General features: G+C 42.1%; 1 protein-coding gene across 2 annotated transcripts; it reads left to right on the top strand.

Annotated features, from left to right (window-relative positions):
• Positions 1–871: 871 nt before the first annotated feature.
• On the top strand, positions 872–27,009 carry nos1 (nitric oxide synthase 1 (neuronal)). 2 transcript variants are annotated; one of them, XM_036526486.1, is made up of 29 exons: positions 872–1,104; positions 3,703–4,539; positions 6,801–6,927; positions 9,781–9,918; positions 11,466–11,608; positions 11,817–11,979; positions 12,295–12,386; positions 14,419–14,560; positions 14,669–14,808; positions 16,138–16,312; positions 17,144–17,245; positions 17,562–17,756; positions 17,869–17,954; positions 18,519–18,663; positions 19,560–19,664; positions 20,120–20,178; positions 20,389–20,505; positions 20,759–20,933; positions 21,060–21,198; positions 21,370–21,448; positions 21,548–21,741; positions 22,033–22,202; positions 23,287–23,497; positions 24,063–24,150; positions 24,572–24,693; positions 24,783–24,931; positions 25,068–25,262; positions 25,401–25,519; positions 25,954–27,009. In XM_036526486.1, exons 2-29 carry the CDS (start codon positions 3,830–3,832, stop codon positions 25,967–25,969), a joined length of 4,296 nt encoding a protein of 1,431 aa, XP_036382379.1. In that variant the 5' UTR covers positions 872–1,104; positions 3,703–3,829; the 3' UTR covers positions 25,970–27,009. The 2 variants fall into 2 exon arrangements, with proteins under 2 accessions (XP_036382379.1, XP_036382380.1); XM_036526487.1 differs by lacking the exon at positions 25,954–27,009 and having other exon boundaries at positions 25,401–25,523.
• The last annotated feature ends 306 nt before the right edge of the window (positions 27,010–27,315 follow it).

The following is a 27,315-nucleotide window of genomic DNA, read 5'->3' as shown; positions in this document are numbered from 1 at the left end:
ACATGTCTATTGGTGCAGTAATATCATGCCTTCATCTTTCCAAAGCTTTGACCAAAGATACATATAAGGCCAGCCTCTCAAATTTACTTAACAAATGTACTTAAGCATTTGCTATGTCTGCTGTGTCTTCCTAATCATGCCATTATACGTCTTTAATCCACATTTTAAATTCGCGCCAGCAAGACAGCACAAATAGCAACTGCTCATCGCGCACTATGTTTATTCTACCTGTTAAGGTTATTTGAGAGGCTCGCGTTATATGTATCTTTGGTTAATGCTTTTGTTTATATGGTGAAGCCGGTGGCCATGCCTATTTAAAATACTTACGTTAACATTGCAGCACAGAGTCCTAAATGTGACATGTTTATGTACTTTATTATCTGCAATTGTCAGTAATAACAAATGGTGGAATAATCATAACCACACTAATTTAGGGGTGCTCGCATTAAATAAGTTTTTTTTTTCTGCTAGAATTGAAGATAATAGCATTCGTGTTAATACATTCAGCATTTCATTTTAAGAAAATCATTATTTGCGAATCCCGCTGGGGGAAAAAAAACGATCGCGGTCTTTTGCATTGCCATTCGCGCTATCCTCTCTCGTTGGTCGTATGGTGTGTTTTTGCTCATTTTAGACATATAAATAATTATAGGATAAGTTACAGGAAACTATAAAAGATAATCAGAGGACAAAGACTGGACAAAACACTGTAATGCTGATGTGCGTTTTTAACGAACTGTGCCACTAGTCTTCATCAAATACAATTATATTAGTCGTCCACACCCATAAAACTGGTTGGACGTCAATAGTTACCCGTCCCCGTGATGACAGAGCTTAAGGCAGTACACTACGAAATAAATGCCCGCGCACGAACCAAGCTGAGCTCATCAGAGAGTCCCCCATGTTCTATATTTATACAGCACCCAGCACCTCCAAGTCGCACAGACACGCCGCGTCTCTAATGTGACAGTCCGAGGACGTGGGACCCTGAGTACCGTCAGCAAACAAACAAACAAACAAACCGAATACGTTCTGCGAAGGAGACTATCGGACGGAGATCGTTTAACTTTTTAGGTTAATCTGTGTAAGGTCTCGTTGGTGAAGGTAAGCCCATTCCGTTTTATTGCCATTTTTCAAAGCAAAAGGAAACTATATACTACTTGTTGATGGGGACTCACTTTGTTTGTGATGTTGACTGTGCATTATTTGTGCAATTATTCCCGACAAAACTGGAGCTCCTTTAATTGCGTGGATGGACAACTCTGCGAGCTTCTGTTCATTATAAAGTAATTCGGGCATCGGTCAGAATTCATGTAACGAGAAGCTGCATATAAAGGCACTGGATTGCGATCTTAAAATTCAGCGCCTCAACAATGTATCGTTAGGCATTGTCCACAATAACTCACCACATTACACGCAGGCTTGTATTTCGTGAAATACAAGGTGGGGATAGTCTCACTTTCTCGGTGACAGAGCATGCACTTGTTGCCTGTATGTAAAATACGGAGCGTGTTGCGCCGCACGATTTCCTCTTAAAAACAGGCATACTATCTAGTGGACAAAGGGACACCACGGATTTCTCTTTGAAAGAACAATAACTTCGTATAAAGGTTTGAATATATTTACATTCACTCTTCTTGCCATTAAACACGTGCCGTAAATTATGGAATAATCAATTACAAATAAATGGTTTTATATATGTAGCATCAATTTAAAAGCATAATTGTACAAAACACTCAATATTATGTGATGTGTGGTCGCGGATTTTTCTTCTTTGTCAAACCATCTCAGAAGATATGACAGATATGGTATTCTGATACTTGGAGACAATGATTGAATCGAAAAAAATGAAGCGTGCAGAAACGTCAGATCATTTGCATGTGGGAATTTGCACAAGTCATGAGATCCCTTAGCTAAATGTAACTCTTTCTTATCCCAGTTCAGGCTGATTGAAATATTTGATTCGTTTGAAGTTCGAAGGACTTTTGTGAACAATGTAATGAATAGGTGGTCATTCCAGTTGGAGCTGTCACTGTAAGAGTTTATCAGTGTGGTTAATGTATCTGGTGTTTTTGGAACATATTAAGGTGGGCGATGTACAGATTATGCATTAAATTGGTTTTACATGGAATCAAAACTTTACAACTATATCTATTTACATTGATTCTATGTATGAATTCGCATTACGTATAAATGTATTTGACAGTTGATGTTACTCAGTGCGTTGACTCTTAATAACCAAGCAGTCGGCGATATGAGAGGTAGAAGTAGGACTGAAACGGACAGTGGTTGAAGTTCACTTTTCTAAAGCACACCAACTATATTGTAAATATCTTTACTTGTGTAGAAAGAGTGTAGTGAATAATGCAGCGTCAGAGCGTTTACAGCATATGTGTCACTTTTCCGCTGCCCAGGTTCTGTTTGAAGAGAACTTAAAAAAAAAGAAAGAAATAACTATTTAACACCCATGCTGCTGAATTACAAGCAGCTGCGTCTGGTTCTGGATTTATCATCTCAATTTGTTTTCCATCATTCAGTTTTTATGTCGTTTGTTGTAAACTTCAACAAAATGTGGACATGTTTTTTTTTATTATTGATGTTATTTAAGGTATCCCGTCTCTAAGATATTGCAAATAAACAGGTTGCTAATTGGCTGATCACTCCTCCAACGTAGTTCAAATGACAATAATATTGAGATTAACGGTATTCATAGAAACATCAGTTGTTTATTAATGACACCAATTTACTCGCAGTATGCGGATCTAACCAAACAAGATCATAGCGGGGCAGCAGGGCAGATCAAGAGGTCTGCGATAGGGACAATACCAACGACGCAAATTGGATTATTTGTTCAATTTCTTATGGACATTCTTGCCTCACGCAGGAGCCGTTTAAGAGGGAGCGATTGATATGCCGACTGACTGGTTCAGTGAGCGCCGCGGAGTTCATGCGTTTTCCTTTTTTAAATAGAATTTCGTGAGGCTTATGCAAGCCCTGTTACACGTTCCCATATGTGTCTGGAGCTGCCAAGAACAACAAGAACCAGAGAGCAAGGATGAGTTCCACGTTAACACCATGTGTGAATTATAGGCTGCATTGTTTGCTTTAGTTTATCTTGGTCATTTGCGCGCCAGTAAATGCAACGGATACGTTAACCTTGTCTTATCATATGACAGACGGAAAGACATAGAACGAACACAGAAAAAAATATTTTCTGCACAGATTTCTAGAGAAAATACAATATGGGTAAAAGATTAAAATATAACATTCCCAAAGGTCGCAATCTATTTGATAACGTAGATCATTAGGCTACTGTTATGAATAGTACAAAGTAAGTTATTTAAAAAATAACTTTCTTAAAAAATACATACATAACAATGAAGAGAATATAAATGAAATCTGGCATACGTGATTCAAACATCTCTCTCTCTCTCTCTCTCTCTCACACACACACAAACACACACACACACAAGCATACATAGGTCAAAAGAAGTTCACAAATTACTGTACAATTAAGACTACACAAAAGATAAAGGGCTGAAAAAATGTGTTAAATTTTGGCTGAGTGAATTAGATTTCCTTATGTATTGTGTGAATGTTATGCATTATTTTTCATAATGTAAAATACAGAATTGTATATGCATAATGGAGGATGCTCAGTGTGCCTACTTCAAAAGATCTTTCTTTCTCATTTAATCTCAGGGCATGCCAATCTAAAAAGTGCTGAGAAAGATCAACATGTGGCAAATTAAGCCTCTCAACTAAAAACAGCTTAAGTTGACCTCTCTCGATCACAGTCCTCAATCGTCTAGCCCCTCGACCCCTTGCCATGCAGGAATCTGAGCCCAGCGTCTACCAGCTGCAGCCCAACATCATCTCGGTGCGGCTGTTCAAGAGAAAAGTGGGGGGCTTGGGCTTTCTGGTGAAACAGAGGGTGAGCAAGCCGCCTGTCATCGTGTCGGACCTGATCCGGGGTGGGGCGGCTGAGGAGTGCGGCCTGGTCCAGGTCGGTGACATTGTCCTAGCCGTCAACAACAAGCCACTGGTGGACCTGAGCTATGAGCGGGCCCTGGAAACCCTGAAGAACGTGTCACCAGAGAGCCATGCTGTGCTCATTCTCAGAGGCCCCGAGGGCTTCTCAACCCACCTGGAGACCACCTTCTCCGGGGATGGGAAGCAGAAGACCGTAAGGATCACCCGGCCGCTGTTCCCCATATCCAAGTCCTTTGACTGCTCGCCACAGAGCCTGCAGGGCAGCAAGGAGCAGCTACGGGCCATCGAGAACCTCGCCTCGCCCCGGGAGCAAAGGCCGCTCATCCAGATCAACAGCGTCGTCTCCTCTTTGATCGCCCAGGACCCACTGAAGGATGGGAGTTGCCCCTCCGATTGCCATGCCCTCCTCAACGGCGTGGAAGAGAACAATGACCTGCTGAAGGAGATCGAACCCGTGCTGAAGCTGCTGAAGAACAGCAAGCGGGAGATCAATGGTGAGGGGCAGAGAATGGTTGAAAGGAGAGACGCAGAGGTCCAGGTAGACAGGTAAGGAATACACTTTTCCCCAGATGTACTTATGTGTACAGTACAGTACAATTCCTATAAGGGGTGTGTTTCTCAAACTATGTTTCAGAGGCCTGATTAATGGTTATAAATGTGTGATTGTGTGGAATGGGGGGGGGGATTTTAACAGGAACACGCAACGTAAGCCTGTGCTGGAGAAAATTGTTTAATTTTCAGTAATAACATGAACTTTTTACTTGAACTTTTAACTTTTTTTAAAAAAACTTGTACTCATGTCGAAAGTAGAACATCTGTGCGGTGTCAAGGAAGAATTAGCATATCAAAAGTATGGTGACAAGCAAATGGGGCTTTCTGGATTTTAGGCTTGCTACAATTATTTCAAAGGCAAGGGGATCCATATGTTTTTTTTTTTTAAATCCCAGATCTTTCTTTTAGATGTTTTTAACTTTTAGATATTTTGCCAGTGCTTTCAAAAGTCAGACCCCCCCCCCCATGTCCTACACTGCTTTCTAAAGTGAACACTGAACTTTACAAGTTTAACACGGTAGAGTTTCGGTGCAGTGACATCAACATTGTGCCGAGCAGTGACAGTAACAGATAAGCAAAGGATATCTATTTTTAACCAGGGTCAAAACATTTTCTTTTTGCCAATCAGCCTATAGTGGCGGTTCAGTATTTGATTACCCGGTAACACGCGCGGGGGATGGAAATCCGATTTTTGCGTATTTGCTGCAAGATTAGCGGACCTAACAACATCACTCTACCATTAGGAGGCTCTACACGTCACATCCTCTAAAGTGACTCATTATGTCCTGTGAAAGGATAGGCCCTGTCCAGTTTATTTCCACAGTGGCAGATAGGCCCACTCAAATGCAGGGGTAAAATAATCTTTTGATAAACGTAGGACATGTAACAAATGGGCTTTCATAAATGCAGCATCCATTTAGGCAGCTGAAAGGAAAATGCGCTTTGACATTTGAGAAACAGGGATGAGTCTGCTAACTCGATTTATTTGTTTGGCCATGCCACGCATTTATGAAGAGGTTTTTCAAAGTGCACCCAGAACTAGCGTACGATTAAAACTGATCTTGGAAATGAAATGAAAGTATTGATTCGGGCATGCCTGCTTCAGTATCTCTGCTACAGTATGTTTCATAATGAGTGCGAAGTATCCTGTCCTTATATTCTTTTTCATTCTCAGCTGATGCATCGGTGATTTGATAAAGTGGGCAAATAGGACATGTTTTTATGACCAATTACGGTCCATTTCTGCATGGAATGCAGAATGACAGAATATTTGCTTTCATTCATGGCAATGAGATATTCAGTACTCGGCTCTGACCATAATGCTGCATAGATAACAGATAATAGATTATATTGCACCTAGGAACTGAATGCTGTGATTCCTGTAGCCAATGGAGACGGTCTGTGCGTGCGCAGTGTGCGTTGTTTAAGATTTGGGTGGACGCCCGCAGTGCTCTGCAGTCAGCATGGATGCACTGATGCACTCATGGGAAAAACTGTGTGTGGGAGTTGCGAGTGTAAAATAACAAACCTCATACCATACACTGATGAGTTTGTTGTATTTATTCACAGTTCGTAATGTGTGGTTTGAGATGACTACATAACAAATCGCAGCCCCTCTGCTTCTCTCTGAGAATGTGATAGCTGAATGAGCATTTGGTTTGTTTTTAGCACCATTATGATCATTTATTTCCTTAGCATACTCCCCTGTCCCAGATGACTGACATGGCTCATGTTTTTACATGCTATCGTGGATAGCTGGATATTTTAGTGAAATAGTTCAGGACTAGAACTTTGCACAAAGCTAGGACAGAATCTGGACTGTCTGCCTGCAATGTTGTGGGTTCCGATGAGGTTCCCAAAGCATTACTCCACACTGGTGCCCTGTAGATGTTAATTTAAGATGCCTTTATGCAGAGCTATTGTGTACCAAAGATGTATGTTTGTGCTAGACTGCCACCACTATCACATGCACAGTAAATCACTTTTGATCCCATGCTATACTGCTACTCCTACTGGTTTGTTTAATTCTCAGGTGTTCAGAGAACAGTCACACCATACAACATGCTTTGTGTGTTCTCAGATTATAGAATATACAGTTTTTCAAGAGGAATTGTAATTGTAATTGTAAGAAGCTGTGTATTTGCTAAATTGTTGGGATGCATCTTTCAGTGGGAAAAGGAAATTGGGAATACCAACGCAGAGACAAGGAGTTTCTGTGCTACGTGCCACTAATTTAAGCACTGTGTGACTTTCAGGGACCTTGTTGTGGGAAACCGCAAGTCCCCACAGCTGGCCTCTGATAACGACAGAGTGTTTGATGACCTCTGGAGGAGGGACAACATGCCCACGGTGCTCAACAACCCCTATTCTGAGGCAGAGAAGGTAGTCCCACTTTACTGCGAATGTTCTGCATGTGTGCGTGAGTGCATTTGCCGTGTGCTTATTTGCACAAATCTGATGTGCCATTTTGTCTCATGCAGCATGCTAGCTCATGTGTGAATGTTTATTCGTGTGTTCAGACACCTTGCACCCCTCCACCTAAGACTCCATCGTTACATAGGGTTTCTCAGCCCCGTTGGTGGAGAGCCATCAGAGTGCCGTACATGGATCGAATGTGGCCCACACTGTAATTCTCTATGAGGTATTCAAATCACCCCCCCAACACTTCTTATGCCGCAAGTACTGAAAGGAGCCGGATGGGGAGAAACGGTCCAGGAAGGGGAATGAATGAGGCACGCAGCTGTGATCCCAGAGGGACGTGCAGTCAGGGGGGGTTAACGTTTCTTTTACGTGGCCTCTTCAAATGCTCAGTCATATGAGACCTGGGGATATATGAAGAGAGGCTCACTGAAGCTGGCAGCAACGAGCTGCATTACGTGAATGGTTTGCACGCAGGATGGCCTTCTAGTTTTGTGATGGATGGGAAGCAGATCTCTGTAAGGCCTTGTTATTATCAGTCCATTGAAGAAGTCCACAAAGAAAGAGAGAAGATCAGAGGATACTTTCGCTGACTGTGGCGTGTGTTTTAGCTACCGATAACAATCACGGACTATGATTTCACCCAAAACTTGAACACAAAACCAAGCATGAGCCAGATTTAGTTATTCTAAAATTAAGCTCTAAAACTGAAAGATGGAGTTGTCTATGCCCTCTAGTACAGGGGTGTCCATGGTTATGGTAATGCTGTATATATAGCCTATACAGTACATTTTGTATTTACTGGTATTGGTATAGATGAGGAATAAGAGCCTGCGTAAAAGAAATGTGGTATTGATATATCATTTGTGCTTGGCCGTTTTAAAACCTACTCCACAGTTTTCCTGCTGAGGCAATCTGGAATTTGAGCAGACATGAAATTAAGCTTCAGTACATGCTGGGTCTCAGTCATTATTTCAGATATCTTGCCTTTCCACATTGTTCCCTTTGTAAACTACGGAGGCAAAAATCAAAAGTCATGGAAAGAACTGAAACGCTTTCAAAGCAGCTAAACTATTGATATTAAGCCCCACTGGGTGCAAGACTGCTTGAGCTGATACATACAGATACACATTAGGTTAGTTATCTCTCTCACTCTCTCCAAAGGAGAGCATTTCCCCACATCTTTCAAACAAACTTTGGAGGAAACAGAGTTCCTACTGTGATGATTGTTCGTTTTCCTTTTACTCCCATGAAGACAATTTTCTGCACTTTTCTGCTGTATTAGTCTTCTGAGATGGAAGAATGAGGGGTGAGTGTTATAGCAGTTGATTATAGATTATGATTTCAAGCCAACAAAAAGAAAAACAGCCATGAAAACAAGCTGAAGCCAGATTCAATTTCAAAAGAGGTACTATGAAAATGACACAGTCTGTTCACTGTAACTCCTTTGTTTTATAATGTAAGATTCTTTGGGGTTCATCTCCATTCTTGTGGATTTTTCTATAATCCTATAACTTCAAGGACGGCTGAACTCATGATTTTGTGTGGAAAAAGTGCTACATGCTGAAATTTGTTTTTGAAAGTTAGGAACAAAACATTTGGTGATTAGATTTCATCTGTCTCTTGGTTCCAATGAATAAGACTTACAGTAATCTGTGAAATTAAATTTCTTCTATTTTTGTGGAAGAATGTCCGTTGTGTATGGCTCTGGGCTTCATAATTTACTGTTTAATGCCACAGTGGTGCAACAGAGAGGTGACAGAAATTTTCCATCAGTGACACAGTACAGTTGACTTCTTCATCTCCAGAGCCTTTGATGCTGCTTGGGTGACAATATGAAAGAAGTTGCTTTTATCCCAAATTTGTGCATTGTCACTTTGAATAAATCACCAAATTAGACCAGTCAAATGTCCTCATCCGCCCCCTCCTTTTGTCTCCCGTAAATTGGATTTGAGATTATGCATAGTAATGATTTGCACCCCCCCTTCTGACTGCAAGTTAATTCCTACATCTGGTGTCCTGTGATCATCCTGACCGCATTAAGCGGCCATTGTTTTCACAGGGAAGAGTCTTTCCGCGGGTCTGTGACCTGCTGCCTCTGAAACACCTCTGCATCACATAGGTGACCTGAGCAGTAGCGGGAGCTGCACTTGTGCGCAGCGTGACTTTAAATCAATCCGGAACACCCACTTTCCTCCGAGGAGACAAGGGCCCATCAATAAGCCTCAGCCTCATCTTGGTGCTCACATTCATTTCTTCTATGCACACCACAATTACTGGGCAGTTAGGGTTTCTATGGTGGAAGCTTTTGTAATAACTGCACTTGAATGATGATAGAGGAACTGTGGGGGGGGTTGATTGATTTCCTTTTGATGTATGGATTAGAGGAGTCCAGTTCTCCTGAGAAGAGCTCACTGAGAAGTCCCGTCCTGCTGGAAAATTAACTATAGGGATAAATTATGAACATTCATCAGTCAATAGCAGTGTTATACAGAGGTCCAGGGAGCCCACAATGAGCATCAAATTATGTTACTGTTTAATGATGCTGACGACCTTTTATCAAACATTCAGGGACGTGCTCTCCCTATTACTTTCATCATTTTGGAAGGGAACAGCTGGAAAATGACCAGAAATGGCAGGATTCCAAATTCATGCCCTCTCGGATCTGAGTGCCTTCGCTCTACATCAACACACGAGGCTGTTTTTCACAGCTTTTACAATCCCTTGATCAGAACATGTTTTTTGTGTGTTGCCAAGTGTTTGTAGGCTAAGTCACTGACACGAACAGGCTGTGCTTTTGAATGTGTTTCTTTTTAGCCACAGTCCCAAGAAAGAATATCCCCCACCACGAACTTACAGAACGGCAGCCCGACCAAATGCCCGCGTTTCATGAAGATAAAGAATTGGGAGAGCGGGACCGTGTACAATGACACTTTACATCTGAATTCCAGTAAGGTATGACAAGACTGCAAGTTTGGCAGCCATTCCTTTTCCTGACATCCAATATCTAACATTAACTGTGGGCACTAGATGAAAGTTTCACGCTTAATATTTTGGTGAGTTGCTGGCTGTGCTTTTGGATCAGTGCAATTACAAAAGCTATAATGTGTTATACATCACAGGCAATGTTGGGGTATGATATCCCATTCAAAAACAGCTGCTTGGCACAAATGTCCACTGTCTCTTGACAAGCCGACCAGATGAAGCGAAACTCTTTTGCTTTATTTTTAACACTCTATTGATGTCTTCCTCTGCAGATACGTCTAAGATTCGACTTGTGTATGTGTTGTTGTCTATGAGTCATTTACATTTCTTCATTTGGCAGACACTTACAAGTGAGGCAGAGTACAACACAAGCAAAAAACCATAAGGAATCAACAATACTAGAAGTGCTGCATGATCAGGTTTCAATGGTTACACAAGCCAGCTGGTAGAGATAACGAGTGTGTTAAACCATTAGGTTACATTTTTTTTTTAGTTTAGTAGGAAACAGTTTTGAGACATGAGAAATTCCTTTAGGGGGTAGTGTTTCAGGTGCTCAGGTGAGAGCAGAAGAGCTTTGTCTTCAGTTCTCGGCAGAAGGGATGAAGTGTGGAAGTTCATTCCACCATTGGGGGACAAAGGCGGAGAAAGTTCTGGATAGTGATTTTGCGCAGCGGTGCAACAGGACCACCAGCTGCGGGTAGCAGAGCGTAGCAGTCAGGAGGGAACATAGCCTTGCAGTAGTGAGTTCAGGTAGGTAGGTGCAGTTTTGTCATCCAAGGCCTTGTACATGATGCAGGCAGCTACAGGGAGCCTGTGGAGCGAGACCAAGAGAGGTGTAACATGAGCCCTTTTTGGTTGGTTGAAAACCAGACGTGCAGCTGTATTCTGCACCCATCATTGCCTGATCAAGATGTAGGAAATGGGGAGGGAGGGGAGTGGCGTTGAACGGTTCAATAGTTTGAGTGGGTGGTTTCATGTGACAAAGTGCCCCACTTCGGCAGTGTTAAGTTATGTTTGAATTTCCTCTTTCGGCTCACGACCATTTGTTTCTAATCTAGTAAATACATTAACGGCTACCCAAAGTGACAGTGCACTTCAGATCTAATTCTATTACACTGACCATATGAAGTTGCTCTCGGCAGTAACTCTGATTTCCCTTTCTGAGCTCGAGTGAAGGTTGCTGCTTCCTGACTCAATGGGCACGGCAACTTCTTCATTACCACTTGTGCTACAACATCATGTTAATGTTAACACAAGGGCATAATAAATGGTTGGGCTTGTTACCAGATTTAGGTCAAGTGCTCTTATGTGGAAGTAATTGCCAATTTTCAATGAAAGAAGTGAGAGATGTCCGACAATCTATCCCTCTGGCTTAGGAAGTGAGGCACAATTTGAGGTTTCCTTCCGCTAATAAAATGAATATGCTTCTGTGGCTGAAGGCTAATATGCTGCTGTTGCAGAGAAAATTGCCTGCTATCATGGAATAAGCCGTACTGTATATCACTGGCTCTGTAAAGGTTCCAATCTGCACTGAACGTGTTTGCATTGGATCCATAATGACACCAAACCCGAGCCGCAAACTGGATGAAGTCCGAACCAAAGAGGAGCTCCTTCCCCTGGCAAAAGATTTCATCGACCAGTATTACACCTCCATAAAAAGGCAAGATGACTCCCACAGTGTTGGCTACATGGCAGTTGCATGCAATGACTTTGTTAAACTATATAAAAATGCAATTGTACATGAAAGTCATCTCTTCTTGCAAAATTGTGGTGAAGTGAGGTTGGCTGAGGTCTTTGTTGGAGCTGACCTGAATGCTGTCCTGAACCTGCGTTCCTGTGTTTCCGTGTATTACCTCTTCTGTGGGTAGATTCAACTCCAAAGCCCACACAGACAGACTGGAGGAGGTGACGAAGGAGATTGAGATGACGGGCAGCTACCAGCTAAAGGACAATGAGTTAATCTATGGTGCCAAACATGCCTGGAGGAATGCTGCCCGCTGCGTTGGCAGGATTCAGTGGTCCAAGCTTCAGGTCAGGAACGGTCACTGTCCATTCACAAAGTCTGTGTTTGAGGTTGAGCTCCAAATGCATGAAGAGGAGGCTCCAAATATGACCTCATCCCATTGAATTCTACACCTATTACCACTTTTACAGAACTGTAATTATTCATTATATAATCACAGCAATCAGAATCATAAACAACCAATGACCATAATGCTCTTCAGTTGAATAACAGATTGCACCAGCATGAAGTTATTAGACCAAACTAATGACTAATGTAAGCCAATTAAGGTGGTGTAATAACTGTTTTTGGATATTTTGTCATCATTTTGGTGTTGTGGTCAGGTATTTGATGCCAGGGACTGCACCACAGCTCATGGGATGTTCAATTACATCTGCAACCATATTAAGTACGCTACCAACAAAGGCAACCTCAGGTGAGCTCCTGCCGCATCACTTCCTCCTTCCTGCCAAAACCCTATACAAGCCCACATCACCCCTCAAAGCTCCTTCCGTTCACTTACGAGATGACCCCTTTGTAGTCTGTTTCAATTAGCAGGCTGTCGCCGTTCAGCCAGTAAGGCCTAATTATACATGACAACTAATCTGTAGGGCTGTTTAATTAATGCTAGCCTTGTACCCAATGATCGTGGTGCTGCAGTAACACAGCTGGGAAGATGCCTACCCTCTCAGGATCTAGGTAAGACTTCACCACAGAGTGATGAAAAAGAAGCATCAGGAGCTACACTATTGATGACAGACCTGTAACATTATGGAGTCATGTGAGAAAACAGCTATGGTCCTCTTAATGCTTGTGGCGGTTGCACGAGGCTTAGCCCTGCTATAAATCCTTCTGCAAGTGTTTCTGTCTAGGCAAAATACAGCTCTAATGCAGTGTTTGACTGGCCTACTGCCCTGAATACGTAAACACATGCTCACATGTGAGGGATCCCACAGCTTAACACTAGATCAGTAACATTCACAACATTCACAACATTCACAACATTCATGTTATGCTGTCACAGCATTAAAAGCGATCATTTGCTAGACTTTTTTAAACCATGGACTTGATACCATAACTCCCATTCACACACACAGCTTGAATATCTACTTAGTAATCTTTTGGATCCTGTATGTGGTGACTGGTGACTCTTTCCTGATACTCATGCTAGCATGCTGATGTGGGGCAGTGGGTTTGCTTTTAATTCAAAGAGCTCAGTAGCAGGGGATTCAAGTAGAACCCATTGCAACATGATACTGTAGCGAGGTTGTGGGGTTATGGAAGGATATGAATTAATAATGCACATGATTGCTCTGATTTCTAACAGTAGTTCAGTCATGAGTTCAATGAGTTAGCTGGCTAACAGGCTGATTTTGCTCGACATTCAGGCAAATCTTTAGATTGTCCTTTAAATTGGAATTTAAGAAAACCACAACTATTAACTACTTAACTGGCTAATGCTTACCCACAGATAGTTTTTATGTGGTTGTGCCTTTCACTCTTTAGATATTTTTAGATATGTATCACCAGCTTTTATGAAAAACATTTTCAATGTGGCACATGAATGTGAGCAATAACCAGCCATCTATGCAGGAAACACATGAGGGACATACAAAGCCAAAAAGAAGGTCGATTAGGAGAGACAAGAGTTGACAACAGAAGTAGCTGTTGTGTTTTTATCGAGTAAGAGTAATTCCAGTAGATCCCGTGGATGGCTAAAAGACTTTACACACATTATGTGACTTTCCACAGTTCTGCTATGTGCCATGGGCCACCCTTTGCAGGGATGGAGGGAGACTGTCTCTGAGAACGTTTTTCAAGCAGAGACACTGGCCAGTCATCACTGCAGAATTTAAAATGATTGTCAAACTGTGTCACTGGGTATGCAAAAGCACAGTGCTATCTACAACATTGGCATATGAACACCCCATTGAAAAACAATAGGTGATTTATCTTTATCTGTGCAGGCCCGCAGTCTATAGAATGCTTTACCAAAACACACCAGTGCTGTACAGACATTTTCAGATTCAGTCGGTTTTAAAGACATGTTTCATAACTCTTTTTTAATTCTTTTCAAACTATTTCAATCTAACATGTTATACGTGTTTACTGCTTTTTGGTTTGGTTGGTTTTTATTATCCATTATTTTTATTTTAAACTCTGAGCATTTTGTCTGATAAGTGGCTGATGACAGAATCTTGTTCTCCTTCTTCTTTACTTATTCACTGTTATCACTGTTATTGTTATTACTATTAATAATATAACTTTTATTGTTGCACAGCACTATGAGCAATGGTTAAAAAAATACTTGAAATTGAAACATACTTGCAATTCTGGCCCTTTGCCTCCTACCATAAAATATCCAGAATGGACATGGATTAAATGCACAAATCCGTGATCCGCAGTTATATACACACATAAATCTTTTGCATCGTGCCACCCATTAACAGTGTCTGTTCTATTTCTAGGTCTGCCATCACCATATTCCCTCAGAGGACAGATGGCAAGCATGACTTCCGGGTGTGGAACAGCCAGCTGATCCGCTATGCTGGCTACAAGCAGCCGGATGGTTCTGTACTGGGAGACCCGGCTTCAGTGGAACTCACAGAGGTAACCTGTAAGCCGTTCATCATCAGCCGTTTTGACCACTTCATACCGGGGTACACTGGGCCTCACTGTCTGTAACTGTAACACTGTAACTTTTTTTAACTCTTGTAGATCTGTATACAGCAAGGCTGGAAAGCACCAAGGGGGCGTTTTGATGTTCTGCCCCTTCTGCTGCAAGCCCATGGCAATGACCCAGAGCTTTTCGAGATCCCCGATGACCTGATCCTGGAAGTGCCGATCACACACCCCAAGTGAGTCTATGCAAGAAGAGAATATGCATACATATGTACACACACACGTGCGCACACGCGCACACACACACACACACACGCAGGCACGCACAATCAGTATGTTGTACTGACTGGGTACTACACCATTTTTCTCCAGAGTTGGGCATCATTAGTGATAGGCAGGACTATCTAATCTCCAGAAAGAATGATATCAAGTGCTATCAATGACTCGCCGATCTGAATCAACCTTTACTACTTTCCTATGGGGAGCCAAGTATTTTGATTGCTTCATACATCTTAGTGCACTGTTTATGGGGCCCACGAGGCCTCTTTCACCTTCACTAGTCATAGGTTCCAGCACCAAAGCATATGGGCTCCTTTTTCTTATCTGCAAATGAGATGCATGCTCTGTGGCACAGCGTTTCAGAAGGACAGCAGACTTGCAAAGGGATATTTTCTCAATGTGGAGATTTTGCTGCCAAGTTTGAAACTGGCCGCTTCCCCAAAACCTGCATCAGCGGGCGTCAGCACTGCTGCCAGTTTGGCATCCGTGATCGACACAACTGACATCTTGGTATTACACTGAATTTTTGGTGCTTTCTGCTACTGTAGCATCAGAGATATGTAGATCAGTTTAATGGGCTCTCACAATCTCCTTAGTACCAAGCAGATGGAACGGAGGCCAGTAATTTTAGCTCCTGAAACACTTGCAGATGTCTGGGTGGTGAGATAGTTTTGCTTGTGTGTCTATACAAGTCAAGCGAGTGAAATGCAGCAGCTTTTCCGTGGGGGCAGAACATTCAAATTCATCTCACATCATAATTTGCTCTAATAAGATCGCATCATGAATGGTCAGATATCCAAGTGTCTCTCAAACTCTTCAGATGAACATCAGCTGTTCTTCGAACCAAAATTTCCCAAATGTAAAGAACTGTTGGTTGAACACTAATTAGAATGTGCTATCCCTTGACACTGCAGCTCAAAAATTAACATTATGTTAAATATACTGTATGCTGCTGGAGTTTTTTTGTTGCTCCAAATAAAGGAGCTTCCCAGTTTTGTAATTTATTGTTATGAGATCGCTCAATGTTCTATGCACACATGCAGCATTGGCATAGACAGGCATGCTTAGATGGTATGATAATGTTTCTAATATTCAGTGCAGGGCTGAACAGCCCCATTTTTTGGCCTTTTGCACTAAGCAAGAAACTATGATTTATCTGTGTGAGCAATAATGTATTTGGAGAAAGTAAAAACCAGTGTGTTCCACACCATAATAAGGTCAAGCTTGTTCTTGTCTGGGATTACATGTTGCTTGCCTTGATTATCTTCCTGTCCCATTGTTTGCAGGTTTGAGTGGTTCAAAGATCTGAATCTGAAGTGGTATGGGCTGCCTGCGGTGTCCAGCATGCTGCTGGAGATCGGTGGACTGGAGTTCACCGGGTGCCCGTTCAGTGGCTGGTACATGGGCACGGAAATCGGGGTGCGGGACTTCTGTGACAGCTCCCGCTACAATATCCTTGAGGTACCTGCATCATGCCAGTGGGGACTGGTGGTGTATCTTAAGCTTGGACAAACATATCTGTTTATGCTACTGTCTGTTATTCACCGACATCTTTTGAGTCTCAACATGGTTGAAATCATCACAACACACCCTGGGATGGTGAAATGCTTAAAATCCCTTCATTAATTACTTCATGGAGTTGGGCCCTCTCTGCAGTATGTATATGATGCCCAGGTTATAAATTAAGGTTCAGGACCGAGCGGAGCGAGTACTTTATTATTCGGTAAAGCCTTGTGACATGTTGTCTTTGGAGAGGTTTACACGTGTTTTCACAAATATCACTTCATCTCCTTCAGCATTCCAGCTTAATTATGGAGATCTGAGCATTTAATTGCATGTCTCCTCTTCGTCTTTAAACGGTTTTTACATGTGTGGCTGCACAAAGAAGCAGCGTGACAATGACGCGTCAGGCTCCTCTCATTCAGTGGCCTTATTAGCATAGCCATTATGCAGAGGAGTGCGTGCTTATGAATTCATCCGCTTTCCCTGCTTTCCGGGACTTTCACACCAGGCAACAGACAGCAACTGCAGAAGCAGAATGGCATTATATTGAATATGAAACTTTTGACTAACGGTGGCTTCATCTGCATTATGAGAGGCCTCTCAAGAGCCTCGTGTTTGGGCCGAAACACGTGGAAATGACAATATTATACTTAATCGCCTTCTTTTAGTAAAAACAGCCACCCCTGTGCATAATATGGATTTCCCTCGTAATAGTATGCTTTGAGGTACTGGCTGAATATGGAAAGTGTTGGTCTTGTGGCAATGGCATTTTCTAACTCTACATTCCAGGATGTAGCCAAGATGATGGCGCTAGATACCAGGAAAACATCATCACTGTGGAAAGACCAGGCATTGGTGGAGGTCAACATTGCAGTTCTGCACAGTTTCCAGGTATTTCTCTCACTACAAAATATGTGGGCCTACATCTAACCATCTACTCATGCTCATGGAATCTAAATCTACCTTGATTTTTGTGGATTTTATGGTTCTATTGTATGGTTGTCACTAAACCATTAAGGTGTCAATAAGGCTGCAGTTTAAAGCACACTTTTTGGTCCAAGAAGTACACAGCTGACAAAAAACACAAAAAGTAAAAATTACATGCTATAATAGGATTTTGGAGGTTGCTATCAATATCACTGGTATGCTGAAGCAGTCATGGGAAGATGAACCCCTAGCCTCATGCCACGCCCTGTTGTTTCCTCAGAGCTCAAAAGTAACCATAGTGGACCACCATTCGGCCACTGAGTCCTTCATGAAGCACATGGAGAATGAGCAGCGTGTGCGAGGGGGCTGTCCGGGGGACTGGGTCTGGATCGTGCCCCCAATGTCCGGGAGCATCACCCCCGTGTTCCACCAGGAAATGCTCAACTACCGTCTGACACCCTCTTTTGAGTACCAGGTATGGCGAAAAACCCAAGGAGGATTCATGCCCTCTCCAGAGCATTGATCTAACGGAATGCCCCATTGCCCTAATTCGGAGCTCCATGGTGTGTTTGTGTGTTCCGATGCAGCCTGATCCATGGAACACTCACGTGTGGAAAGGCGTGAATGGGACGCCAACCAAAAAGAGAGCTATTGGCTTCAAGAAACTGGCCAAGTGAGTGCTGAGACCATCATCTCTTTTCTCTTGAATAAAATGAGGTATAGGACAGCTGGACTGGTCACTCACAAACCTCCCTGTGCCTTGTTGTGCAGCTTTGCTCACACTCATGTGTGTTTTCCGGTTTCATATGAGCATAATGGCTGAGCTATAGGACAGCGCAGCGATTGCTGTGTCTGTTTGTCTAGTTCCAGGATGTTTTTGCCCAAATGTGATGAATAGCATCAGACAAGGTACGGAAACGGGAGCTGGAGCCGATCTGTTCAGCAGTGTAATTCACTCTATGATCCCCAGGGAGTAATCAGACCTTCGTTAGAAGCATTTTTCAGAGCTATTATTGTAATTGCCCCAGGATACAAAGAGCTAGGTAATTGTGATTGCCTCCGCTGTTTAACGCAACACACGCTGCCTTCTCAAGCGAGAAACTTGAGCTTGCAACTGCGGCCTCGATGGGTCTTCAGACAGAGACATTCTCGGAGACAGGAGTCCTCAGGGGACTCGGGGGGACTTATTTGTTCTTGGTCTTTGCGCCCTCTTCTTACACTTCATGTTTTCTTGCAGGGCTGTCAAGTTCTCGGCTAAACTCATGGGCCAAGCCATGGCAAAGAGAGTCAAAGCCACTATCTTGTACGCCACTGAGACGGGGAAATCACAGGTGTATGCAAAAACCTTGTGTGAGATTTTCAAGCATGCCTTCGATGCAAAGGTAATACTGACCAAGGCTCTTTTCTGTTTACATGTTTTCTTTGTAGCATGAATGTGTTTTATGATGCTATCATGGGAAACATTTTTAACATGTTACATCAATAATTAAAATCACAACAAAAGCCAGAGGGCATTGAAGCGAACCAACTCCAAGAGCGAGAAGATGTTTTTTTACACCCAGTGGAGATACTACACTTAGTCACCCAAAACGTGCCTTTTGTCATAAAGTCTTTTTTCATCAAGGAAAATGCCAGAGGGCAAACTGAATAAACCCAACCAAGCATAATGAAGCTCTGTTTAACATAAGATCCAAAACTGCCTTGAGCTGTGAAGATGGGTTTCGGAAGAACGGAATGTTCTCAATCATCAAATGCCTCCCTTTGGGAGTTTGAGGTTTTTTTTTTTTACCAATGTAATCAATCACATAAGACTGATGTTGTTCTTCCAGTGTTGAAAACGCAAATGACTGGACTTCATCCCCACAGCTCTGCCTCCTCTGATCTCTTTCAGTACCCTATGGACCTCTCTTCCAGGCAGATGTGTTGGTGTTGATCGCATCACTGCAAATTATCACCTCTTTAGTATAAAGCATTGTTTATAACAAAGAGGTCAAAAAGATATTTATCTTCCAATTATTGTTAAAAAACAAGTTTGTTCTTTGGATCAGGTCCCCATAAAATGTGTTTGTGTGTTTTACATCAGTCTATATACTGTGACTTGTGTTTTAGATGACAATGATCTGTACATGCATTCTTTTGGATGGAACAAAATTACATCTATATGCATTCTAATGCTGTGTTAGTTTGAACTTAAGATTCTCTGTTTAGTTTCTAGATTTTTGTTTTTTTTTAGCTTGAAGATATGGCTACTTTCATTTTTTTAAATTTCAAAATACAGGTCATGTCAATGGACGATTATGATGTGGTGGACCTAGAACATGAAACATTGGTGTTAGTGGTGACCAGTACATTTGGTAATGGAGACCCACCAGAAAATGGAGAGGTACTCATATTCATGAGTCATATCTGTCTTTACTCAATTGAAGTGTGTCATCTACTGGTATCACTTTAGAGGTAGATATACAATACATGATAATACACACTATATAATAGCATTATTGTTCAGTTTCAACATTTGTAGCTACTTAAAACCATAGATACAAACGGTCATAAACCTTGGAATGCATCATGAAGTATCATGCTTTGATTGATCTGTCAATTGGAATAAATCAGTGGAATATTCAGAATGAATATCTGTGGATTATTCAGAATGAATTGAATTACTCTTATAAATGTTATGTAAGGGCTGCAAATACCTTTATGTAGTCTTTGATATGTGTTATGTCTGCATGTATGTAAGACCAATAAAAGTGTTACCAAATGGTTGTATGATGTGTACAATAACATGACAAATGTATGCAGGAAGGGTGCTAATTGTCCTTTTGTTTTCTTGTGTAGAAATTTGGAGGCGCTCTGATGGAAATGCGACATCCAACTTCCAACACAGAGGACAGAAAGTAAGTAAAAACATAATTTTTTGATGCAGTAAATTACTGACGCTTTGAAGGTCACAGTGTTCTGTGTCTCTTCCTCTGCCCTGGAGGAAACTTCACCTCCCACCCAGCTGTTCTGCTCTCCTGCGTTTGAAGACGAGCTGCAGCAACTGGCTCAGCAGCTCTGCGCACGCCAAGCCCGTTGCCATCATTCTGTCATTGTCTCCTCCGCAGGAGCTACAAGGTGCGCTTTAACAGCGTCTCCTCATATTCGGATACCCGTAAATCTTCCAGTGACGAACCAGAACCAAAAGTCAACTTCGAGAGCACAGGCCCTCTCGCCAATGTAAGGTAAGGGCAGGAGGCAATGTCTGTTATGGTGAGGTAGGGTGCTTACTTCACAGGCAGAACAATGTGATGCTCAAGTAGCAGGAAGTATTAAAAAGGGACACACTTCACTTAGTTCAAGGAATCAAGTGGCTTATCAGGTGCTGATATGGTACAAACACAAATACATAATGGTACCACATATCTCTGGCTCAGCCATCCAAAGCTTGTATAAATGGAAAGCACGCATAAAGTGCCTACTTCTTGCGGTTTGCAGGTTCTCTGTGTTTGGCCTAGGCTCCAGGGCCTACCCACACTTCTGTGCATTTGCACATGCTGTGGACACCCTATTTGAGGAGCTGGGTGGGGAACGTATCCTGCGCATGGGAGAAGGAGACGAACTATGTGGCCAGGAGGAGTCTTTCAGAACTTGGGCCAAGAAGGTCTTCAAGGTGGGGCCTCAAAACCGTGTCGACGTAACAATATTCATGAGACAAAAGTCCATAGCAAAGCAGAAAAATATTTTAAAGCCTTGGTGGCCTCATTAAAAACAGGCTCTTTTGCCATCTGTTTTTAAGGCTGCATGTGACGTCTTCTGCGTCGGTGATGATGTGAACATCGAGAAAGCGAATGACTCGTTGATCAGCAATGACCGCAGCTGGAAGAAAAACAAATTCCGTATGGCTTACACAGCAGAGGCACCTGAGCTCACGCAAGGTACAGCATGTTATAAAAATACCTATTAAAATATTGCAGTTTTCCATAGCTCATCAACAGTTTTGGCAAGAAAAAATGTGTGGATGCTAGCTGAATCCCAAAGTAAGATGACAGTATTCAGTACAGAAGGGTGTGTTATTGATTTCTGCCTGTGATCGTGTCTGCCAACAGCACTGTACAACATTCACAAGAAGAAGGTTTTTGGTGCCAAACTCCTGAAACGACAAAATCTGCAAAGTTCCAACTCCAAGTAGGTTATAGATCATACCTCACCTCACACTTAAACTTAAATTACATCTATTAATAAGCAGGAACCTTTTTACTCACCAGAATTTGTTTTCATGTGCAGTCGTTCAACCATATTTCTACAACTCCATTCAAATAACCACGAGGGTCTGAGATACCAGCCTGGAGACCACTTGGGCATCTTCCCTGGCAACCATGAGGATCTGGTGACTTCACTTATTGATAAACTGGAAGATGCCCCACCTGTCAATCAAATCATCAGGGTGGAGTTCTTAGAAGAAAGAAACACAGCCTTGGGTTTGTGAACTGTTTTCAGCTTTTTTGCTTCAGCTGTTTTGAAATGCATACACAACCATTTCTGAATTTGTTGCATGTGTCCTTCATTGAGTTGAATTAAGCTGAATTTAGGATAGTGATAACACAATGCATTTATGCGCACAATTTACATTTTATTTATGTTACTTATGCTGTTATATCACAATGCCTGAATATTAACTAGTCACATGTGTCCTTGAGGTGTTAAAGCTCACAGAGAAGAGTGAATATAATGTATTTTAATGCTTCATTTTTCCTTATGGGTATCTCAAGGTGTAATCAGCAACTGGACAGACGAGAGTCGCATCCCCCCATGTACCATCTACCAGGCATTTAAGTACTTTTTGGACATCACTACACCGCCCAGCCCTCTCTTGCTGCAGCAGTTCGCCTCATTAGCCAGCAATGATAAACAGAGGAAAAGGCTTGAAGTCCTCAGTAAGGTAGGAGAAGAGAGCTTTGAAAATGAATCACCTGTGCCTGCATGATCAATCCATCAGAATGCCTAAAAATGATTCAGAGAAATACTGCATTTACAGAAATTATATCTAAGCAAGTCTTTGTTTTGTAATATGTCTGCTCTATATTGAAGTTCCAAATAAAGATTCAGGAGAATTTAAAGACAATCCTTATGCAGCTGACAAAAGCTAGACAAATTAGTCACATCCATGACATCACATCCATAAATATAGCAGTAACCGCATTAGCCATTTGTGGCATTCACATTTCGCTGTCTTCTAACTTGCTCCACGCTCCTTCATCGAGGATGGATCTCCTGCTCCACACTTCTGATAATGATCTTTGCAGTGAGACAGCTGCCACAGATCCCAGCTCTGTCTCACCAACACCCTGTCCCTCTCCCCACCATTTCATCCACCTCCATTCTCTTCCTTCTGCTTCCATCCCTATCTCCAAAAGAGCACTGTGCTGGCTCCACACCAATCATATCCTCTCACTTCCTATGTTAGCTGTTCACAGCATCCGTCCTCCACCCCATCTCGCCCTTTGTTTCCTTGTTTATGATGTCCACGTGGGGAGTCAACAACCTCCACCCATGGCCAGGCACAATCCCCTCCTCAGATTCCAAGCCAAATAAAGTCCCTGGCTACCCCAATAATCATAGCATACAACTTATTACAGAGGTTTTTTTCTTCACATTTTTTCTGCCGATTTGTGCCTGTTTTCATATTCAGTTCTGGACCATGTTTAACATAATTCTGGACACTTTTACCCTCAGAGCATATGTGTCTTGATACAGGCATCTTGGAACTGAGGAAACATTTTTCATAACACACTGGCATATTTCCATTCACTACCACCCACCACAAAACCCCCATTTTTCTCAATGTCCTGAAAACGTTGGCCAAACTATGAATCACTCTTTATGCCTCTTTCTCAAAGCAAGGCCTTGGGTGATTTGTCAGCACAGAGCAGTCTAGTCAATAGAGCTGCTCTCTCTGCGAGGATTCAGGTGCTTGCAGGCACCACTCAGCCCACAGAAGTGGTTGACCACTGCTGTTTTCTCAGGGTTTGCAAGAGTACGAGGAGTGGAAGTGGTACAACAACCCCACTATGGTGGAGGTCCTGGAGGAGTTCCCTTCCCTGCAGATCCCCTCCACCCTCCTGCTCACCCAGCTGCCCCTGCTCCAGCCACGTTACTACTCCATCAGCTCCTCACCGGACACCTGTCCCGGGGAGATCCACCTCACTGTGGCTGTCGTTTCCTACCGCACCAGAGGTGAGGGCCCTGGGGCACACAGTCATGTGACCCCAGACCTCACACAGGGGCCCGACCCTCTGTATCCCCACTGTGTAGAATTTGTGTGTTTGGAGGGAGGGATGTGAGCAGGGACATTCATGAAATGAACCGTTCCTGTAATGTGATTACATTTGCTGACCCTTCCAATGAATACAGTCTTTATTATATGAAGAACATTCTGTATTTCTCAGAGGCAGCCTGTTAGAAATTAATGTGAGACTACACTTGACTGGAGGTGCATATAATTTGTATGTAATGATCCATTAAATTAGATGTAAAAGGAGGTGCAGGAAGGGGCCTCATGTTCCAGATTTAGATTTAATTCGGGGTCAGGTTACATGTATTGTTTGTTGGTGAATGCAGCATAGCAGTAAAGCAGCTTTTCCAAACTGTTTATTTCAGAAATGTACTATGAACACAAAATGATTAGCATAATCACATAATCGCCACTTAAACTGTAGCATGTTCAGGACCCTCCTTAATTTTCGCTTGGAGCTGTGTTCTTAGTCACTGTTAGTTTTATTGGTTTGTTTTTGACTTGCAGATGGCGATGGCCCAATCCACCACGGAGTGTGTTCCTCTTGGCTGAACAGGATAGAAACTGAGGAAATGGTTCCTTGTTTCGTTAGAGGGTAACATGTTTTATTCTTTGTTATTAAGTAGGGGAATGCCAGATGTGGCTTAATTCCTGCATTGTGTTCCTGTCAGTGTACAACTAAGATATTGCGGTGCCTTGACAAATGATTGATATGATGTATGCATATCAGCATTTCACTTTATACTGAGGATATCTAATCAGGAGTACGCCCAACATTCCACAATAACAACCAGCAGAGCTGAATCAGGCTGTAACCACTTCAAAAACACTCTAAAAACAATTTTAAAACTCTGGTGATAGAAAAAACTGTACTACAGCAATAAAGTATAATTTTACATTAAAATATAATGTTACATAGTTTGTAAAATATACATTAGCCCTCTTAAGTATTGTAGAATTCTTAATTTTGCTTGCTTGGTGCAACTGTAAATTTACCTCTAAATTATGTTTTCCAGAGCTCCGACCTTTCGAATGCCCAAAGACCCCAAAGTCCCTTGCATCCTAGTAGGCCCAGGAACCGGTATCGCTCCCTTCAGAAGCTTTTGGCAACAGAGACTGTATGATTATGAACACAAGGGTTAGTTTTTAACTTAAACAACTTGCTTTTTATACCAGTGATCTGAATCACTATTATTTGACTGAAGTATATTTCTTATCATACAACAGGAATTGATTCCAGCCCTATGATCCTCGTCTTTGGGTGTCGGCAGTCCCAGATCGACCACATCTACAAGGAAGAGACTATTCAGGCCAAAAACAAGGGGGTGTTCAAAGAACTGTACACGGCGTACTCAAGAGAGCCTGGCAAACCAAAGGCATAAACGCAATTTGATGAAATTCATCATCCAACAGGCTTATTCAATAGGCTTTCTCTTCAGAAAGCCACTTAAAGATCTTTCTGGCAGGTAATTATGAAGGTAATTACGCACTCTCTCTCTCTTATTCTTCCAGAAATATGTGCAAGACGTGCTTCGTGAGCAGCTTTCTGAGACAGTGTACGCCTGCCTGAAAGAGCAGGGCGGTCACATTTATGTGTGTGGGGATGTGACCATGGCTGGAGACGTGCTGAAGACCATCCAGCAGATCATCAAACTGCAGGGCAACATGTCATTGGAGGATGCTGGCTTCTACATCAGCAAGCTACGAGTATGCCATATGGGCTTCCACATTTTCAAATTGCACTCATGTGCCAGGAAAAAAAGGACAGATGTTCCTCACAGTGTAGGTTCAACTTCTGAATACTGACTGGATTCTGTGCGTGTTGTCTTGCCTTCTTTGTTTCAGGATGAAAACAGGTATCACGAAGACATCTTTGGCGTCACGCTACGCACCTATGAGGTCACTAACAGACTGCGGTCGGAATCGATTGCTTTTATTGAGGAGAGCAAAAAGGACTCTGATGAGTAAGTCTTTCCCAGCTTCCTTCTTGTACTCACAGGAGGAATAGCTCCATGTCCTGAGGTAATCCCTGTTTGTTACATGACATACTGTAGGAGGGACCTGCAAGCTGTAGATTAAGGGAGATATAGCCTCTGGAATGTTATGACAAACTCAGAATGGTAACCATAGAAACCACAGTTTAAAGGGTTCCTATCTAACAGGATTACAGCATTGGAAATGGTTCCGTTATGTTCCACACTCACACTTGTGTGTTCCAAGATAAGGCCCTTTGTACATGTACTTGTCCTGAGTGCAGACATAAATAAGGCTGGATTCACACTGAGTGATCCAAAGACTGTGTGATCACCCTGCCTCTTCTCTGGAGTTGCATTGAAAGTGAGGCAGGGATGTGTGCCAGATAAATACATTAACTAATTACTAAATTTATGTTTTTTAGGGTATTCTGCTCATAGGATCATTCCGGACTTGCATCCTCTCTCTGGATGGGACCACTTAGGCGAACTCGCAGGAGCCAAGTGTTACAGAAGCTAGACATGGATACTGTGCCAAGTTTTATACTGTAAAAAACCCTGCAATTATTTTTTACCAATTATGCTTTGTAATGGTCAGGCTGTGAAATTAGTCTGTGGCGACTTTTTATTTTAATTTTCGAAGTTTTTTCAAAAGCACTTTTAATTTTTTTAATGGATTTGCTTTTGACTGGTTTATAGAGCAGTGTGTGCCCAACATATGACTTGCCTCTGTGTCAATGCATGAGCGAGACAATAATATACTAAATATATTCAATGTTATCTATTTAATATGAGAATAAATGCCTTTTCCTGAAGTGCAGTATTTAAACGTCTGCTAGTGAGACCTGGAAAGAATGCTATGCTTGACGTGAAATGGTTGCATCAGAGTACATGAAGGAACATCAGCCTTCATTAAGCGGGTCTTGACTTGACATGTTTTGGTGTTCTAAACAAAAAGAAACTAACCATATGAGGACTATTCATGCTTTGGTGTGTTTGGGTGATAACTAGGAGGCAGGCTCAGCTTCAAATACTACCCTTGGTTCAGCAAAAACATTGTGATGGAGAGAAACTATAACATGCTTTACACATTGTGGAAAAAAGTCTGGATTTTTATGAGCGAGGCTACAGAAAAATTCATTTTGGGCACATTCTGTTATTCAGAATGGCAACAACATCCAATAACACATTGACAGTCCATCAAAACGTATCTGTGCTTTTGTCAGTTTTTTTACCTGCATGTCTGTTCTGCTGTCAGAATATAAAAGATTTTTTTTTCCAAATCTAATGTCATGTCACAGCTGTGGTTGCATAAATATGTTAGCAGAAGCCACTTAATAGTTTTTGAAGAAGGTACAGCTCAAATAATGGCACTCTACTTGTTAACATAATCAATATTATTAATATTCATTTAAAAAGTGAGGGAAAGCTTTTTTCCCTGCACGTAATGTACATTGTATTCAGGAAATGAGGAATTTGAGGCATGCTTGTCTGACAGCATTGCTACTGCTTTAGTGTGATGAGCAGCTATTGATTGCAGGATTAATATAATGCTGACAATCCCATAGTAGAATCAGAGACTGAGTAACTCTTTGATCTCAAATGAAGTGTTTACCGACTGCTGTCTGGCAGTGAATCAGGTTTTTTATTTGGTTTGGTTAACAGAATTAAATATTCGATGCTTTTTGCGTTCCTTGTCTTACTTTATGACGAGTGTTAGCTAAGGGGAGGACTTTGCATTGTTGGCTTATATTGCCTGAAGATGTTGAGTGAAAACTAACCAACAT

This window comes from Megalops cyprinoides, chromosome 4 (genome assembly GCF_013368585.1).
Source record: "Megalops cyprinoides isolate fMegCyp1 chromosome 4, fMegCyp1.pri, whole genome shotgun sequence".
NCBI lineage: Eukaryota > Metazoa > Chordata > Actinopteri > Elopiformes > Megalopidae > Megalops > Megalops cyprinoides.
The sequence above is the reverse complement of the archived record's forward strand: the minus strand, read 5'-3'. Positions and strand labels throughout refer to the sequence as shown.

Coding starts and splice junctions, on each gene's coding strand:
- nos1 (XM_036526486.1), top strand. CDS start 3,830: ATGCAGGAATCTGAGCCCAGCGTCTACCAGCTGCAGCCCAACATCATC. Junction 6,928..9,780: donor CCTATTCTGAGGCAGAGAAG/GTAGTCCCACTT, acceptor GTTTCTTTTTAG/CCACAGTCCCAAGAAAGAAT. Junction 25,263..25,400: donor TCTACATCAGCAAGCTACGA/GTATGCCATATG, acceptor TCTTTGTTTCAG/GATGAAAACAGGTATCACGA.